This window comes from Phragmites australis, chromosome 1 (assembly GCF_958298935.1).
Source record: "Phragmites australis chromosome 1, lpPhrAust1.1, whole genome shotgun sequence".
Lineage (NCBI taxonomy): Eukaryota > Viridiplantae > Streptophyta > Magnoliopsida > Poales > Poaceae > Phragmites > Phragmites australis.
In genome coordinates this window covers 19,726,277-19,745,482 of record NC_084921.1, presented here as the reverse complement: position 1 = coordinate 19,745,482, position 19,206 = coordinate 19,726,277, and the positions used below count along the sequence as shown (strand labels likewise).

The following is a 19,206-nucleotide window of genomic DNA, read 5'->3' as shown; positions in this document are numbered from 1 at the left end:
AATTAAATAATCTAATTCGTATAATCTAAGTACTCTAATTAAATAAACTAAGTACTCTAATTAAATAATCTAAGTACTCTAATAATGTAATTAAATAATCTAATTCATATAATCAAAGTACTCTAATTTATCAAATTAATATAATTAAACAAATATAATTGAACGGATTAAACAATCTACTTCCGAAAGAACTAATCTACTTCTGAACGGACTAACCAAATAAGCTAATTACTCTAAATACTATTACTAACCTAAGTATTGACTAGGTAATCTAAGAACTAATCGGTACGAAAGTGAGCGCTCTCGAAGTGTTAAACTGGCGCTACTGCTGCTTGCGTTGCTCCTCTTCTGCTGCTTCCTATACTCGAGCTGCTGCTCCTCTGCTGATGCTCCTCGCGTTCCTCCTCTGCTGCTCCCTTCTCTTCTCCCCTCTCTGCATTGCTGCTGCTCCCTTCTCCTCTACCAGCGACTTCATTTTATGTAGCACTGGACGCGAAAGCACCGACACCTCTACGCGCCGCACGCGACCAAAGCAACGATGAGACGTGATGCGACCGCATTGCACCAACTTTGCAAAAAGCTTTAGCACGGGATCTTTGGAATGAGCACATGCATGAAAAAATCACTAGCTCGCCAAAAGCATCACGGGTGCTAAAGCAATTGACGTGACGCGGACTTGACGTGATGTTCGGCCTGCTGTTTTCAGAAACTGAGGTTCCGAATACGGCACTGAGGTGTCGAATATGGTGCACAGTGCCGTATTCGGCACCTCAGTTTCTGAAAACTGTGGGGCCAACGTTTTTTTGGTATTTCAGTAACCGAAAACAAGATTTTGGATTTTGAGTTACCGAATACGAGTGCTAGATTTACAAATACGTCGATATATTGTCTAATTTCGTAAATACGGCCGCGTATGTTGTCTAAATTCCCAAATTGGCCTGACATAGTCGCCGTGGATAGTGAACTATTTTCTAACACTCTGATTGCCAATCAAATTTCGGGGTCACTGAGTAAACTACCATATGTGCAATGTTAGTTATAGTCTTTCACCTAGAATGTTAGTGTTTTGTCATGTTCGCAAGGAATGATGGCTCTATCTTATATCAATAAATATTCATATGGTTAACAAGCATACCAAATGTATATGAAAGATAATATTTTTTTCTTTCATGTGAAATAATAATATCAAGAAGCCGACGAGAAGGTAGAATGAATTATGAAGTAACTACTCGCAGTGGATAGTGAACTCTTTTCTAACACTCTGATTGCCAATCAAATTTCAAGGCCACTGAGTAAACTATCACACGTGCAATATTAGCTTTTTCTTTAACACCGGTACCTTTTGTCCGGAGCCTTCTTTAGAGGCCTTATAATAGGATGTGATATCATGGGATCGATCCCAGGTGAGCTGGCTCCACAATGGAAGGCCAAGCCAACCGAGCTACGCTGCTTCGCACGTGCAATGTTAGCTATAGTCTTTCTCCTAGAATGTTAGTGTTTTGTCATATCCACGAGGAATGGTGGCTCTATCTTCTTAACAAGCATACCAAACTTATAAGAAAGATAATAAATTTTCTTTCATGTGAAATAATAATATCAAGAACCGTAGAAGAAAGTAAATGAATTATATAATATCACATCTGTCTTGCTTCTATTTGAGAATGGAAAGGGTATTTCAGCAGAAACTCAACAAACAAACTAGTTGTAATGAGACGGATGCGTGATACATCCATGTCGCAGCTCAGCGACCGCACAACATGCTCAGGATGGTGATCAATACGCCGTTTGCGTGTTGACTTGATCGATCACCAGCACCGACCAGGTGGGCCGTGAGCACCATGGTAGTGCTCGGAAGCCTCTTTGCCCCTCTTTCCCCGGACTCGAATCCTGGACGTTGCTTTCAAACGGACGGACCAGATCGCCCATAGATACAGCCACCTCCACTCCAAATCGACACGAGCACCCGCAGGCCGCAGCTCGCGAGCTTGGTTTCATCCCCTTCTCCGGCGCACTCTTTCTTCCGACCATCTACAACCGCCGCCGCTTTCGTGCCCTCACCCTGCCCCTCCCCATCGCACCAGTCTCCTCCCCGCCGCTGCCGCGTGTCGCATCGCTGCAGCGACCGTCGCCCTGGCGGCGCGCGGGGGCGGCTCCGGCCCGAGTAGAGGTGGGCGGTGAGGCGGCTGGGGACCAAGGGTGGCGAGGCGGCCCAAGTAGAGGATGATCTACACGGCGATCGACACGTTCTACTTGACGGACGAGCAGCTGCGGGACTCGCCGTCGCGCAAGGATGGGATCGACGAGGCCACCGAGACCGCTCTCCGCGTCTACGGCTGCGACCTCGTCCAGGAGAGCGGAATCCTCCTCAGGCTGTATCCTCTTCTCTATCGTCCCTCTCGCTCCCGCACCCACCCTCTCCCGGCCTCCTCTCTCTGTCCAAATCCAATCGTTAGGGCCTTAGGGTGTTTCTCAAGTTTCCTAGGGTTTGGTAATTAGCTTCCGTTGGAAGACCTATTACTAATTGAGCTCGTTCAAGTGGCGTTTGTTGGGTTATTTGCTTGCTTTTAGTCTTAATTCGATTGATTTCGCTTGGGATTAGGTTTTTTGGCTCCTTAGATTTGTGGGTTCCGTTAGTGTTCTGGGTCAATGAGGTGATTCCATTTTCGAATTCTCCATCTAACCTAAGAAAATGGTAACTATCTTCGAGTTCAGTTGCTGGATGCTTTCGGGTCCTCCACCTTATGTGGGAACGTGTACACATATTTAGGTTGCAATGTTGTTGTTGTAGGTTGCAAATTGGGCCTTTCTGTGGAAGAAAATGCTTGTAGACGAGTCACGCATCTGTAACTAATCTGCTTAATTACTTGGTTTGTTACATTGTAGCAGTAAAGGAGTACCTTTCTTGCTTAACTAAGCTGAATACCTGATAAGTGATGAGTTGTCAGAGGATGAGTTTTATCTGCCTCTGCATTTCTTTCTGGGTAGCCATTTTATTTGTAGAATTAGCTTCTGCTCATGTCACTAAGATGTTGTTCAATACCAACTGTGAGATGTGCACTTTTGCTGTGTTTGTTAGGCTAGGATGATATGGTTCTGGATCGGTATCTATTATCCAGATCTGTTAGCTATTATTTGTCCGTTGTTGCATGGTTTATCCTGGTCAATGAAATACAATGCTATGCTGAATAAAATGGTACTTTTGGTTAACAGTGTGTTGCTAGACTATTATTCTGTTTTTTTTTGTCGTTACACCATCTTAGATTCTGCCTGCCAGGATAACCATAAAAATAAAAAAGAAACAAGAAAAAAGAAGATGGAAGAATATAGAGAGTTGATGCCATCTTCAATTTAATTTAGCACCGCAGAAAGCAATATAGATGAAGCTCCATTATAAATGATATACTGAAGTGCAAACTTTGTTTTCATTATGGACGATTTGAGGTTATCATAATGATTTTTCACTGTTTTAGTGTTATTGGCAGTTTTTTACTACAGAATAGAAAGTTATATTGGGGGGTTTCAATTTTTTTTTTACCATTTTCTATGTAGCTTGAACATAGCTGGACCCTTTCTCTCTAAATTTAGTTTTTCTGTGCATATCTTAAAATTTATATATTTTGTGGATTCCTTTACTCACCAAAGACCACAAGCAGTGATGGCCACGGCGCAAGTATTGTTCCATCGCTTTTACTGCAAAAAATCATTTGTTCGATTTAGTGTTAAGGTAAATATCTTTTTCTGCAGTTACTCTGATTGAACCATTCTTAGACTTTTCTGAGTTGAACTAAAGGGTCTGTTTGTTTGTGCGGTGCAGAGAGTTGCTGCTAGCTGTGTTTGGCTGGCAGGGAAGTTGGAGGAGAGTCCAAGGAAATCAAAGTATATTATCTTTGTCTTCCACAGAATGGAATGTAGACGAGAAAACTTGCCAATTGAACACTTAGATGTCTTTTCAAAGGTATATTTTGTTCAGCTAAACATAATTAAAGTTCCTTTTTTCTTCAAGCCTTCCCACACCTTTATGCTTGATATTTATAGCAGGAAAAAGTTAGAATCATTGCTATCATTTGTTTTCTCATTCCTAATGATGTACCTTATTGTGTTGTTGATTTACTTCTTTTCGAAGAAAATTCATGTTAACTTCATGGATGATTATGCTAAAGCTGTAACTGTGATCTTTGTTACAGAAATATTCAGAACTGAGGCACGACCTGATAAGGACAGAACGACATCTGTTAAAGGAGATGGGGTTTATTTGCCATGTCGAACACCCCCATAAGTTCATATCAAACTACCTTGCAACACTTGAAGCCCCTGAGCTGACACAAGAGGCATGGAACCTTGCCAACGATAGGTACTTCGTCAGATCCTAGATTATCTATCTTAATGTAGTTAAAATTGTTGTTGCACGTATGGGTTACAATGCGTTCTGCTTATTATTTTTTGTTGTATGGAGGAGGTAATATTTCACTTGGTTGTTTGTGACTTTGTTACACTACCTCAACATGAATGTTGGTTTGTAATATATTTACCTAAAAATTTCATTCACTATTACCTTTCCCATTAGACACAAATGTCATGTGTTGGTACAACTGTATAACAGCCACATCCTTGAAATGCTATGTTTTGTTAATATCATATTCTCCAGAGGCTTTTCCCATTTATTCTGCAATGTGCATGTTTGGGCAAGTGCAACTGTTGATTATTTTATTCTTTGCAACCTTACTAAGCTTGTGAGTATCGATTTCAGTCCCATAACTTGTGCTAGTGCAATTTCTATCCTATTGTGAACCACATCGCTGTCATCAAGTTCCTGTAATCCATGTAGACATAGATTTTCTATCCATGACATGTAGATGATAGCTGTAATGTTGTATTGAGTATTGACAAATCCTTTACTTATTTTTCTTCGTTGGGGGAATGGCAAACAGTAGGAAGAAGATAGCACTACAAATATATCAACAAAAACAATTGTACAAAAGATAAAGGGGTAAATAAAAAAATAAACTGAAAAAAAAAGATCAGCTCAAATCAGTGAACAACGTTTGCCTTTTCAGGATGACATACAACTAGACATCTCAGAATAATGAGCTCTGAGAGTCACAAACCAAAGTGATTTGAAAGACTGCAAGAGCCTTGTACCAACGCCTCTGCACCGCACGTTGTGACACATTTAGGGATCTACAATTTATTTTGCTCATGGCACACTTTTCTTCAACAGAGATTCAAAGTCTTTTGGCTTGTTATTGTGCCTTTTGCAGTTAGATATGCACTTCACTAATATCTTCAATCTATATTTTGTATATCAGCTTGCGGACAACTCTCTGTGTACGATTCAAGAGTGAAGTAGTAGCATGTGGAGTTGTGTATGCTGCAGCTAGGAGGCACCGTGTTCCCCTCCCGGAAGACCCTCCTTGGTGGACTGTCTTTGATGCTGATGAAGCAGGAATTCAGGAAGTTTGCAGAGTTCTTGCTCACCTCTACAGCCTCCCCAAGGCACAATACATACCAGTGTATAAAGATAATGATTCCTTTACTGTTAGAAGGACCTCTGATTCACAGGCTTCAAAGGTAATAAAGAATACCACTCAAAATGATTGGACACATGGAGTTTATTTTGTAAGAATGATTATTGAATCTATTTGCATTTATCTGCAGGAAAGTCCAGCAAATGCTGTTGCTAGTGATAAGGGTACCCCTATACCCTCAGGTTCTAGCCAGGAGAAGGATTCAGTGACTAAGGCTGGATCAAACAAGGTGAAAGAAAAAAGTGACGACGAAGGTAAGCCATTGCCTGTTGAACTCAATGGAAAAGAAGACCTCACTGTGAACTCGAAGGGTGAGAAGTCAGAGTCCAATGTTGACCGGAGTCGGGAAAGAGAAAGAGAAAGAGATAGATCAAGAGGGCCCCATGATGGCAAGGGTAGGGACTCTGATCGTGATAGCAGGGGCCGTGGCTCCGATCACGAGAGGGGTCGGAGGCACCGTTCTAGGGACAAAAGTTCAGGTATTGCCATGAACCAACCTGATTTTTCGTTATCCTGTTTGAAGCATGCTATGTTATTCTCATATGACATGATGCCCCTCCAATGCAGGATATTCGGACAAGGAGAAGTCAAGGCGCCACTCATCACGAGGTATATTTGCACAGCAGCCTCTCTTCATGGCCCCATTTTGTTTTACTTGGAGTTTATGTTTCTTATCTTGCTTTTTTGTTATGTTTTTAGACAGGGGTGACTACTACAGTTCGCACTCGTCTCGTGAAAAAGATCGGCACAGGCACCATTGATCAAGCTGAACTAGCTGCATGGAGACCACTAGTGCGGGTATCATCTCATCAGTCGTGTTGCACTGTACATGCGAATGGCACTCCAGGCCATGTTTCCCTTGTCTCCATTATTTTTGCAACTGGATTTTGTAACATGCAAGACAATCTAGCTATACAGAGCTGTGGGCAACTTGAATTTGTAGATAGTGGACAAGAAGCTATTGGCCGGCGTGCACCATTGCATTGCCGTGTTAAATTGGCATTGTAACGGAGCTCGTGGAATGTTTTGGTAAACGTTCGTGTTGCTTGTGAATACCTTGTTGAAATTATAAAATACAAGCCTCTGCTACGAGGAGTGTCAGGGATTTGTGCGACTTCAGGTTTTGATTGCTAATAATTCGACGAGATCTCATGTGCGAAGTGGCATCCATGATAATGCATAGTCGTGACATGTCTTGTAAACACCTAGTGGTGATGTAATCCTAATACTAGTGCTTTCTTTTACCCTCGGCTTTACCATGGAGATAGTTTTAATAAAGAAATACAGCACCGAAGCAAGATATTTGTTTATGAAAAGTAATCTAAAACACTAATTTGGTATTGAATATTTAAGAACAAATTTGGCACCATATTTAACATAAACTTTTTTTAAGAAACCCTAGTGCAAAATGCACACACATTTCACAGAACTATAAAATAATTTGGCCTTACAACAGCTGCGACCCATTTACATATCTCATATATTTCTATGATGTATAGCTTTTTATAGTTTGTGAAAACATAAATTTCATATGACTAGAGATTGGTTGTGGAATCATTAGACGTGTAGTCTCTACTATATAAAACACGAGTTAGTTCTCACGTCACCTCTTCTCATATCCACCTCTCATTTCTACTTACTTAAAAAATACATAATGGTTCTCGCATCGTCATGTGTCCTACCTCCACGTCATACTCTCCCCCACGTGACAAGGGATTCCCTCCTTTTCCTCTCCGCCACTTCAACCAAACCCTCTGAGCTCTGATAAAAAGAACCCTTCGAGCTCGTGCGCCTGCGATGGACGCCTCTGCCACCACCAGGCCCTCCTCCTCCGGCGCCGGCGCCCGCGCAGCCCCCACCCCACCCTCACCCCTGTCGATGGCTCCCCAGGTGGCCGTGAAGGGAGCTGACGTCGGCACTGGCGTGGGGCGCTCCTGCCGCCGCCACGCGTACAGCCGCAAGCAGAAGTCGCTCGGTTTGCTTTGCTCCAAGTAAGGCTCTATTCCTCTCTCGCCTTAATTGGTGCAGGATGCTCTTGACATTTGGTTCTTTAACTTAGGGTTCCTTCTCATGCTGCGAGGTTGTAGCTTGGTGGCGCTGTACGACCGGGAGGACGTGGAGGCGGTGGGGTTGACGACACGGCCAAGCAACTCGATGTCGAGCGATGCTGGATCTACAACATCATCAATGTGCTCGAGAGCATCGGGGTGAGGCTTGATTTCCTTGCTCTTGTTCTTGGCACGCAATTATCTTTCTCGTTGTTCCAAATCTCGATGTGCTCTCCTGTTTTAACACTTGGGGCTCGGGGAACATCTTGCGGATTCTTGTGAGGAGGGCCAAGAATCGGTATGCATGGCTTGGCTTCGAGGGAGTCCCTGCTACGCTGAAGGAACTCAAGGTTTGGATTGCATCCCCTGTTCTTTTCCACCAAATTTGAGTTTGACCTCCGAATTCCAGCAAGATTATTAACGGTTCCCCCTTTTATTCTTTTATTTTGATCAGGAGAGGGCATTGAGTGAACTGTCTGGTTCAACAGTGGCACTGCCTCTGGAGGAATCATCTGCTACTAATGTTGGATTTTTTCTACTTGATTTGTTTGCCACTGGCCGTGCTACAAATTTCTTGCTACTGATAGAACAAGTATCTCTGGGTTTTATGATTGCAAAGGCCTCATATGATGATAAATTGGTTGACGATGATGAGGATGTCGAGAGCGAGAAGCTCAGCCAAGCAGTGGACAATTTGTCTGATAAGCCTGATGCACCCTGCTGCCGGCTCAAATCTGGTATAGCTGCTTCGCCATGATCTTGTCGTACTGTTTTTCCTGGTGACTCTTATGTTTATGTGCGGAGACCTAAAGTTTTATCTTTTGGGTGTTGTATTTGCATATCATAGGAAGGAGAAGTCGCTTGGACTACTCACTTAGAATTTTGTCAAGCTCTTCCTCACCATGGAGGTGATCAACAATTGTCCCTGTAGTTAATCTCAATGGGGGTATTGTCCTTTGTGGTTTATTGTAATGGGGCTTGTATTGGGTGCAAGTTGAGATGATCTCACTTGATGAAGCTACACGGCTACTCCTTGGAGAGGAACATGTAGAGAGCAATATGAGAAGTCAGTACTTGCATTTCTTATGATTTTCTTGGTGACTCTTATGTTTATGTGCGTAAGCTCGGAAGGTTTGGTTGAAACGAGTGCGTGGATATGATTAACATGAAGATGATTGGTTGTTTAGTGGTTGCAGTGCTTCAATAATGCTAACAATGTTATAGCTTGAAATATACTTCGACGATGATGTCTGATTCCTTTCTTCTTTTCTTGGGTCCCTGAATTTTCCTTTGAGGATCCTGATGTATTTCCATCTCTCTCCTTATTTATGCACTTTTTCATGGAAGTTAAATTCCTCTCTTCCTATTAGATTTCTTCTTTGTAAGTTCCAGAATAGCTACCATTACATTTTGAAGCAACGGACTAAATTCATGTAGTTCAGAGCTCGTCACAACTATGCAATGAGGTTTAGTTGGTTGTAGTGTGGTACCAAGTTTGAACGCAGATAATTTTGAACAATTGTATACTAGGTCTTTATCCTAGATGTGATATCCTAGATGCTAATACATATTATCTTCTGTAAGCACATATTAGCCCTTATCATAACTTTCTCATCCGTTTTCAATATATGAAGCAAAGTGAGGTAATATTTATGATGTTAGTTTCATTCAACATTTATCTACTGCTAGATTTTAATATTCCCATTTAAAAGATAAAAATGGGGTCTTGTAATGAAACAATGAAAGCACGGGTTTGTATAGTATGTATAGTTTTTGAAAGATATAGGAATCAAGCATATATTAAAAATAGACTACGATTTTCTGGTTTTTGTTCTTTTCTTGTGTTTGGTGATTGCTGTGGTTTCCCTTCCTGATTTTGTCTATTTTCTTTTGACCCGCTGTTCTCTTACTTGGCTAAGGCCTGCAGCAAAATGTGTGGGCATGCTGTTATTATATCTCAATCAACCAGAAATCATATTTGGTTCTTTTTATTTTTTAGACCACTCTTCAAATTTTGAAAGACTAATATAATGCGCACAAGCCCTTTTCATCTTTAGTTGACCATATGTTAATTACCACCGGTATATGAGGAGCATGCACTACACTGGTTATAGTTACATTGAACAAACATCTCCTGCTATATTTTAATATTCTTATCGAAAGATAAAAATATGGTCTTTGCCTATTACATGTAATGGCAAATATCTTAATAGATTGTCTGCCTGAATTCACTTGCTAAGACGTGTGCGGATAATGTCATATAGCTTAACAGATTCTCTACTGAATTCAGTTCCTTTACTTTGTGTTATCTTATTTCGGTTACATCCCTTCCCTTTCTTCACTCATACATGATGGCATCAATTATGTTGTCAAATATTAGGTTTTTGATGAGGAGGCTAATCAAGATGCAAAACATTTGCTAAGTTGCTAGCATGATTGTGGAGCTTAGCAGTTGCAAGTGTGAGTGCATGACTGTATAGCAATTTCTACTCTCTCGAATAAATATCTTATAATGAGTTTACCTTGAGCTATAAAAAAATCGGATGTATTTTTTGCTGATTGGTTGTATGGTAATATTTTGTATTAGATTCATCTAGTTAACTATATTATTACGTGAAATTTTTTAGTTCTTATTGCAACGCATGGACATTCAACTAGTTACATTATTATATGATTTTTTTTATTCTCATTGCAACGCACAAATATTTGACAAGTTTAAGAAAAATCCTAACATTTGAATAATTTATCAACTTTTGTCATCCACTCTTATCCTCTAACCTCCTTATCTCATTACCGGCTACAGATATGAGATTCGTTTTACTAATAAAAATAAATAAATAAATTAAGAGAGAAATTAGTAAATAATCTTCTTATTTTTCGGATCCCATCAGAAAATCAAATTATGAAATCAGATGTATTCGTTCGATGATACTCTCATAACACATTCACATCTCTATATTTTGAATTTATACTATATCTAATATTTATATTTTCGTTTCAACAGTCTATGGAAATGTTAAGCCAAAATGCGTAGCTTTATTTTCTATGGGTGGCATTATTGGCATCTGGCTGGAGATGTGGCATCGAATCTTGGGCCGTTCCGTGCCGATAGGGGATGGACGGACGGGTGGCGCGTCCTCGCCACTATCGAATCGATTTTCCTCCCAACCGCAGCGCACAAATAAAAACCAACGAAAGAAAAAGCGGCCGCCCGATTACCCCCGAAACAAGCGCCAACGAAGTGGGATCGCACTCCCATCTCCATTCTCCGCGCCGAGCACGCCCCCATCCGGATCCGGTCGGGCTCGGATCCATCTCTGCTCTCGTCGGTAAGGAATCCCTGGCTGCCCTGCCCTGCCCTGCTCGGATGGAATCGTTTGTTCTGAATCTTCTCGTTTTCCTTGATGCGGAGTGGACAACTGATCGCGGAATCAGTTTATTTTCCAAAATTTTCGGGCTTCGACTGAATCCCCCCTCCCCCGCCGTGCGCGTCATGTGCGGCCCTGTCGCGCTCTGCCGTGCTCTTCTGACGCATAGTGCTGGCCGCTCAAGATCAGTGGTTGGAATTAGAGCTGCCACGAAATTCCGAGCTCATTACCGCAGCTTTGTAATTTTGATTTCTTTGCCCGTTTTGGTATTTTCGTTCTGGAATTACTTCTTGATGATTGGATTGGATGGCTCGTGCCCATCGATTTGAACTGAACTGAAACGTTTCAGTGTAAAAGATTTTAGGAGCAGTGACTTTTCACCTCGCCTATCATGTCTTTGCTGTGCAAAGTAATAGAATTACTTAATTTACATACTTCTCTGATTTAAGGATCTAGTTTTCCCGATAAGAGATATAGGGCTTGTTTGGTTGCTGCCCTCGTCAAATTGCCTGGCCTGAGCTTGTTCCTGAGAGCTCCCAAGTAGTGTTTGGTTGGTGCCCTGATGTGCTGCCGGACTCGGGCAACGAGCTCAGGCTCAGGCGTCCGAAATCGAGCGCCTGAACTCGCGCGTCTCGCTCGTGCTTGTGCTCGCGCTCGCGCCTTAGTCCTCCTCTTTCTGTCCCACCAAACATCTTCTTTCTCCTCATGCCTGAGAGCAGGCATCTATTTTGCTCACGCATCCCGACAAGGGCAGCAACCAAACAGGCCCATATTCTTGTAAAACTGGACTGGAGGGCTCTGTATTTTAGTATATCCTAAGCTGGTGTCACAAATATGCTTTCTTGAGTACATTCCTGGATGAAGTTGAGGGCAATAGTTACAAGTGTCTCAAGACAATGCAAGTTGAAATTGAGATTCAATGAAGGTGTAAAAATTATGACAAGCTAAAAGATACCAGTTGTTGGGGATGCCATCTAGGAACACTTTTCACCTTATACTTTGACGATTTGTGAAGTTATCAGTTCATGATTTGGAAATGATGCCAACGCCATAAACGGAATTTCCAATTACTGTTCATAACCATCTTCTTTACAGGTTGCTAAAATGGATAAGCTCAATGGTTCTGCACGTCTAATGATTGTTTCAGATCTTGACCATACAATGGTATGTGTGTCTTTCAACTCATATCCTGGATTTTTCCTGACCTAATTAAGGGTTTCTTTATGTACTTTTAATGTTGATTCTTTTCGGGCGTCTAAAATTTGCAGGTTGATCATCATGACGAGGAGAACCTGTCCTTGCTTAGGTTCAGTGCCCTGTGGGAATCTGTTTACTGTCAGGATTCTCTACTTGTCTTTTCGACTGGAAGATCGCCTACTCTGTATAAGGAATTGAGGAAAGAGAAGCCTATGCTGACTCCAGACATCACCATCATGTCTGTGGGCACTGAGATAACATATGGTGAGGCAATGGTTCCTGATGACGGCTGGGAAGAATATCTGAACAATAAGTGGGACAGGAATATTGTTGTAGAGGAAACTGCAAGCTTTGCTGAGCTGAAGCTTCAGGCACGTTAGATTACTTGCATGGCTGCTCTCTATATTTATATTCATTTTGATTGTAAAACTAATTGTGCTTTATTGTTGTACATTTGCATGGATACAGCCAGAGACAGAACAGCGTCCACACAAGGTCAGCTTTTTTGTTGACAAGAAGACTGCTCCAGAAGTGATAAAGTCTCTTTCCAAGAAGTTGGAGAAACGTGGGGTGAGACAGCATGCGTCTTATAACATTGTGTTTTGCTTTTTGAAAAATTTCTTCTGTTTATGTTTTGATTTCATATTCTGATTGACTTCTTTATTTCTTGAAAACAGCTAGATGCGAAAATAATATACAGTGGTGGCCAGGACCTTGATGTACTACCTCAAGGAGCAGGAAAGGGTCAAGCACTTGCATATTTGCTCAAGAAGTTAAACTCCTGTGGAAAGCCACCCAACAATACTCTTGTTTGTGGTGACTCTGGTAATGATGCAGAATTATTTAGCATCCCTGGTGTACATGGTGTCATGGTCAGTATACAATATATTGCATGAAGTTTCTAGCAAAGTTCATGACTGAATGAATGAGTTTATTGCAACTCCAAAGTTTTAAATGTTTAGGTCAGCAATGCCCAAGAGGAACTACTTCAGTGGTATGCAGATAATGCGAAGGATAATCCTAAGATAATTCATGCAACTGAGAGGTGTGCAGCTGGTATTATACAAGCTATTGGACACTTCAAGCTAGGTCCTAATGTTTCTCCTAGAGATGTGGAGTTCCCTTATGCGAAGGAGGCCTCTTTCATGCCTACAGATGCTGTAGTAAAGTTCTACGTTCTCTATGAGAAGTGGCGCAGGGCTGATGTTCCAAAGTCTGATTCTGTTATACAGTACTTCAAAAACATCACTGTAAGTACACAACATCCCTGGTTGAATTTCTTTATTAACTAACTTTTCTCATAGTTTTATTTTCTAGCTCTCTAGTGTCTCAGTGGCATGTGGTCTAGCCAATATGTGCTAACATGTAATTTTTCCCTTGCATTTATAGTATTATTCTTAAAAACTTCCCAGAATTTCCTAAATTTCAAGAAAATGTCAGAGAATACACATGGTAATGCGCAAGTATTGTTTTGTTAAGCTTTTAAACTAATTCCTTCTTGTTATTGTGTATGCTAGCACGCAAATGGAGTTATTATCCATCCTGCTGGTCTTGAATGTTCGTTCCATTCATCCATTGATTTATTGGGATCATCTTATGGCGACAAACAAGGGAAAAAATACCAAGCATGGGTGGACAGACTTGTTGTCACACAAACTGGACCAGACAGTTGGGTGGTGAGATTTGACTTGTGGGAATCAGAAGGTGAGTCTTCATAGTTACAGAGAATAACCAAATTAACTAAAATAGCCATCATATTCAGTTTGTGCAAGCTGTAAATAACCTTTCCCAGTTTGTTTGTCTGTTCAATATTTCAATCACAAGAATCTCTTTACCATATAATATGTAAAATTGTAAGCACCAGTTATTTGTTTATGAATGTGATAACATATTTATACAAAATTTACAACAGTACATACCAATGTTGGACACTCTGATTTTTCATCCATTAGTCCTATCATTATGTGTTCTGCAAATAACAACTGGTTCATCCAGTTGGAGTAACACAAATATGATATATGAAGTGCAGACTGTTGTATGACTTCCTCTTCTACCATCCAGCCAGAAGATGTAGTTAATTAAGTATGTAATATGTATAGTCTAAATAATATATTTTTATTTCGCAAAAGAACCTTTTACTAGATAGGTAAATGCCAAGGATTAGTTGATGGAAATGATTGTAGATTCATGAAGTGCTTTGCAACAGTACGCTCCATTGTTGGAAGTATTCGATGATCATTCATTAGTCATATCCTTGTATCTTTCTCAAATATTAAGTGGTTCATCCAGTTGGTATAGTTGTTTACATGATGATACTTGGTATGGGAATAAGATGAAAAGAATTTCATATTTATGATGGGTTACAATACTGAAAAGGGTATTGGTTTCAACTGTAGAATTTGTGATTTTCTGCTGTGGATGGTTTGTAGGTATAAAATGCATGTGGTAGAGAAGTGTAGATAATCATTTTAGTGCCTTAGCTGTTTAAATTCTTCTCTAGTTTATTAAAGAGAATTTTCACTTAATAGTTTGGGTGCTCAAAGTCTTGAGAATTAATTCCTCGTATGCCATGGAACTTCCAAAATCCTTCATTGTGTCACTAATAAGGTGAGTCTGGGCCTACTAGTCAGTGAGACAATGAGTGACATACAAGGAATGAGACAAACATTCAATGGCATATAACAAATTTCCAAGCAAGTTTAAATGGCCATTATTTCATTTAGTCAGATGTATTTCTGATTTCTCCATATAAGAGGCCTACAGATTAGCATGAATAAACAGATAATAGTTCATAGAGCAGCTTAATTTGGTTCTAAGAGTTGCTATTATTTCAGTCACTAAAAAAGAAGAAAAGAATGTTGCTATTGTTTCTCTGAGTGGTAGGCCATACAGCACCTGGAATGTAAAATTCTAGCTACATGCCTCTGTACGTTTTTAAGGCCACATCTCATTTCAACTGAAGGGGACTGGATGTGTTCCGGTGTTCCCATGGGAAGAGCTGGGGACTGGGGACTGGGGAGGTGCATGCGGCTGCTGGTTTGATCGCTTGGTCAGCTGTGGATGCGAAATAAATCACGCTTGGTCTAAAAGACTGATTTAAATAGAAAACAGTTTTGTGAACTCGTGGTATTTCTTGGTCTCCTTCTGTACCTTCATTAAACATATTCTACTATTTTTATGTATTTGGTTCATATGCAAGCTCAACCATGTGATATATCAGTTACATTAACGAGACTTTTTCTCTAATTCTATCCAATGTAGGACAAAGCATACAATATGTTGAATGTGGCTTTCTACTTTATGTTTTATCCTGTCTAAGGGTGCCGCAATTACCCATTTTATTATTTTTTTCACAATTAATTCTCACTTGAATGTTTCATGCACTCCTACTTCCAGGTGATGTGCGTGTGTGCTCTTTGTCGAGTCTTGCTTTGAATTTAAAGGTACACCGTCGTCGTTTTGCTAAAATACCATCTTACTTCTGTACACATACTTATCTTTTGCAACAGATATGTTTGCAAAAGTTCATACAACAGCTGTTTACCTATGCTATTTCTGTTTTTCTTATGCCAGCCTGAAACCCCTGAGGGCTTCGTGCTAACACACATCCACAAGACATGGCTCAATGGATACTCTTCAGGGGTTGAGCAGGCGTCTAAGCTTTAGACCTATTTACCGTCTCCACAGCAAATGGAATTTTCTTGAGGATAAAATAATGTACCTGCTCGTCTGAGAGAATCTCTTTTTCCTGTTTGTTTATAATGTTAACTTTTTCTGAAAAACCCGCTGGAGGATATCCAGTGAGAAATTGGTGCCTACTTAGGGCCTGTTTGTTTCAGCTAGAGATTCTGAAAAGCAGTTTATAAAAGCTGGATTGTGAAAATTTGGGTTGTAAAAAGCTGGATTGTGAAAAAATTTTAGGTTGTAGATTCTAAAAAACTTTGATGGACAGTTTGGTAAAATGGACTTTCACAACCTATCAAAAGCTGAGAAAAACCAGTTTCTCAGATTCCCACAATCCAACCAGCAGATTTTAAAAAGCTATAACCAAAAGCTGTCTGTTTGTTTCAGCTTCGGATTGTAAAAGCTGAAAGCCACAACCCGAAGCTGAAACAAACAGGACCTTATTAGTTATGTAATATAAATGTTCCGTCAAATGACTGTCATGAGAAGATAAGTGATTCATCTCAGTATATACTAATTTTGATGAATAATGCGATGACATTGTACCGATATATGTTGTACAGTCAAGGTCTCATGACTCATGTTTAGTACATTGTTACCATTGTCGATCCAAGTACTGGTGTGCTTGATGGTCAGCTGCCTCCTGCCAGCAAGGAAGAACCTTGCTCAAATGTGCCTGGAGACGACGCTCCTACCTTCCAGAGTATGGACGAGGATCCTACAACATCATAAGAGGAAGTCAGAGAAGCATACCACAGTGCTTTGGTGAACGTGAGCCGTCCGATTGAGGTCAACGCAATGGACGCGATGCTATAATGAACTGTTAGACAATCTCTAACTATATTCTTTTCATTTCGTTCTTTTTCTGATTTCTTTTTTCATTTCCATATTTTTTATTTTTTCTCATCTTTAATCGTTTGTTTCAAAGGGATTCAGGAAAGGAAAAGAGAGAAGATCCTAGGGTGAAAGAAATAACAGAGAGAATTCCTTTAAAAACTGTTAAAGATGATCTTAGTCTCTTGCATAATACTTTTTTTTTCACATCGGGGACACACCGTAACACATGTACACATAGGTGCGTCCTAGTAGCACAAGATTAGAAGGCTAGACTCACGTGCCGAATCTAGGACTCAAATTCAAGTAAGTATGATACACCATCAGGATGTTAACCAGTTCTCTGTTCTCTTGGATGAGTTGTTTTTTTGGCCCCTTTGGCTAAATTCTATATTTCACCATGTAGAAAATCCACGAACTCGTGAAACAGGTCGCTTACCCCGTAAGTCCGGAGAACTCAGGTTCTGAATTCTGATGACGGTTTTGCTAACCCAGGTTCTTTTCAAGCTGGCCCTCAGCTCCATCAGCTTCCTAGAGTCATCGTTCAAGGGTGACATGGTGTGGGTTGGGCGTGGTATGGTGGACTAAGATGAGGGACCCCGCGAAACTGATACACATGTGGCGAGCCCTCATTAGCCGGCGGGTGGGGTGGGATGAGTTTTCGGTATTTTTTCAATCTCTCAATATGGTAAAAACAACAGAACACAATTGACATTGACTATATCTTTTTTCTTCTTGAAGATAATATTTGAATATATTATTTCGATCAATAATTCAAATATATTATTCCAGTAAATCACGTACCGGTTGAACATATCTTCTAAAAAGTTGAGTAAGGTCTTTACAATTGTTGAATTAGGTTTCACAAATTATCGAATCAATTCTTTTGAATTGTTGAATAATTATGAAAGAAAAAACAATGATGAATTTAACTCACATGATTAACATACAAGACATAGAAAGAAAAAGTGAATAAAAATACATATGTGCACTTCGTGGGCTACCTGATGAATTGGGCCGTTTGATTTGAAGAAATTGAACAGTTGTTAGTTAGTTTAGATGACGTCCACCAAAAGGGTCAGCCCATATAAGCACAATAAAAATATCTATCTCTACTATATAAAACACTAGTTAATTCTCGCATCAGTTCTTCTCCCTACTCTCCTTCCATCTAACAAAAATATTTAAAATTTGAATAATTTACTCACTTTTGCTATCCATCCTCATCGTCCAGTCTCTCCATCTCGTTACTTGCTACGGATATAGGACCCGTTTTACTAATAAAAATAAATGAAAAAATTAGAAGGAAAATTAGTAAATAATCTTCTTCTCCTTTTTTTATCTCATCTAAAATCAAACTATGGCACCACTTTTGACGTATTCGTTCGACAGTGCTCCCATGATGCATCAACACCTCCATATATTGAATTTGTATTTGATGTTACCGTATCCAATATTTTTGTTTTTGTTACAATGCATGTGCACTTAGCTAGTATATTCTAAATAGCTACATTTTTGTATTTATTTATCCTTTTTATCTCTACTTTTTCCTATATTTTATTTCCCATGGTCAAAGTTTACAATTGTTTGCCTTTATATGCAATCAAAAATTTAAAATATTTTTAAAAAATCCCCAAAAGAATGTCATTTGGAACATCCACACGGTAAAAAACACTGCTTTGACCACTAATTAATAGTATAAATTATATAAAAAATATAGTAAAGTGGTAATACGTCAACACTACTTTTCAAGACAAATCTAGCTATACCATTTTTAAAAGTTCAATCAAATTTCCAAAAAGATATTAATGGTCAAAATATAAACATGCTAAATGCACACAACCTAAAATGATACTCTTTTATGACTAGAGGGAGTATCATCATGTTGGGAACAGATAGTCATATGCTTGGCCTTCCTAGCTGTGTTCCCGACGAAAAAGTCATCATGCCTAAATAGTGTTTTTTTAAGAACCGGACCCCCTTGTCTGGGGCCTATATTAGAGGCAAAATCGGGGGTGTGTGACACCTAGGAATCGAACTTGGGTGGGCGCGGCCACACCCTGTGGTTTTGCCGCCGCACTCGAATAGTGTATTTTGTGATATGAAATAATATTTATGTGTAATTTTTAGCTTTTTTGATACGGTATGATAGTAGAAGTGTATTTTTTTCAAGTGTGGTTTTGGGATATAGTTAGTCAATAAAAATATAGTTTTGGAAGACTGATCCAATCTTTGTGTAGGTTTGTAAACTTTACTCACAAAAGAATGAACTGAGATGTGGGGCCAATTAAGTGCTGAGACAATCTAGAGCCAATTTGTTGGCGAGGTTGTCTTTAGATGGACGACTTGTGCATGTCTTATAGGCAACATTCATATCTCTAACATGCCCTAAACAAAGAAAGATCGAAAGTAAATCTCCGGTCAAATAATAAACTTTGTAGAATGACCCGTCACCTCTAATTGACACACCAACATATAGAGTGGGTGTCACTACGTGAAAAAACGTTAAGGGTCGTAAGGGATATAAGTAACGGGTCCCACACCCGTCAT

The 19,206-nt window shown here is 40.0% G+C and overlaps 2 protein-coding genes and 1 pseudogene across 2 annotated transcripts; all 3 read left to right on the top strand.

Moving 5' to 3' along the window:
• The first annotated feature begins 1,913 nt into the window (after positions 1-1,913).
• On the top strand, positions 1,914-6,641 carry LOC133912291 (cyclin-L1-1-like). Its single transcript, XM_062354958.1, has 8 exons — positions 1,914-2,372; positions 3,643-3,724; positions 3,815-3,955; positions 4,185-4,351; positions 5,307-5,568; positions 5,656-6,004; positions 6,093-6,134; positions 6,225-6,641. The coding sequence occupies exons 1-8, from the start codon at positions 2,221-2,223 to the stop codon at positions 6,284-6,286; spliced, it is 1,257 nt and encodes a 418-aa protein (XP_062210942.1). The 5' UTR covers positions 1,914-2,220; the 3' UTR covers positions 6,287-6,641.
• Positions 6,642-7,322: 681 nt separating this feature from the next.
• On the top strand, positions 7,323-8,662 carry LOC133883332 (E2F transcription factor-like E2FE; annotated as a pseudogene).
• A 2,048-nt stretch (positions 8,663-10,710) lies between these two features.
• On the top strand, positions 10,711-15,852 carry LOC133912282 (sucrose-phosphatase 1). Its single transcript, XM_062354946.1, has 9 exons — positions 10,711-10,902; positions 12,037-12,105; positions 12,210-12,509; positions 12,607-12,708; positions 12,816-13,010; positions 13,101-13,388; positions 13,656-13,842; positions 15,535-15,581; positions 15,712-15,852. Exons 2-9 carry the CDS (start codon positions 12,046-12,048, stop codon positions 15,802-15,804), a joined length of 1,272 nt encoding a protein of 423 aa, XP_062210930.1. The 5' UTR covers positions 10,711-10,902; positions 12,037-12,045; the 3' UTR covers positions 15,805-15,852.
• The last annotated feature ends 3,354 nt before the right edge of the window (positions 15,853-19,206 follow it).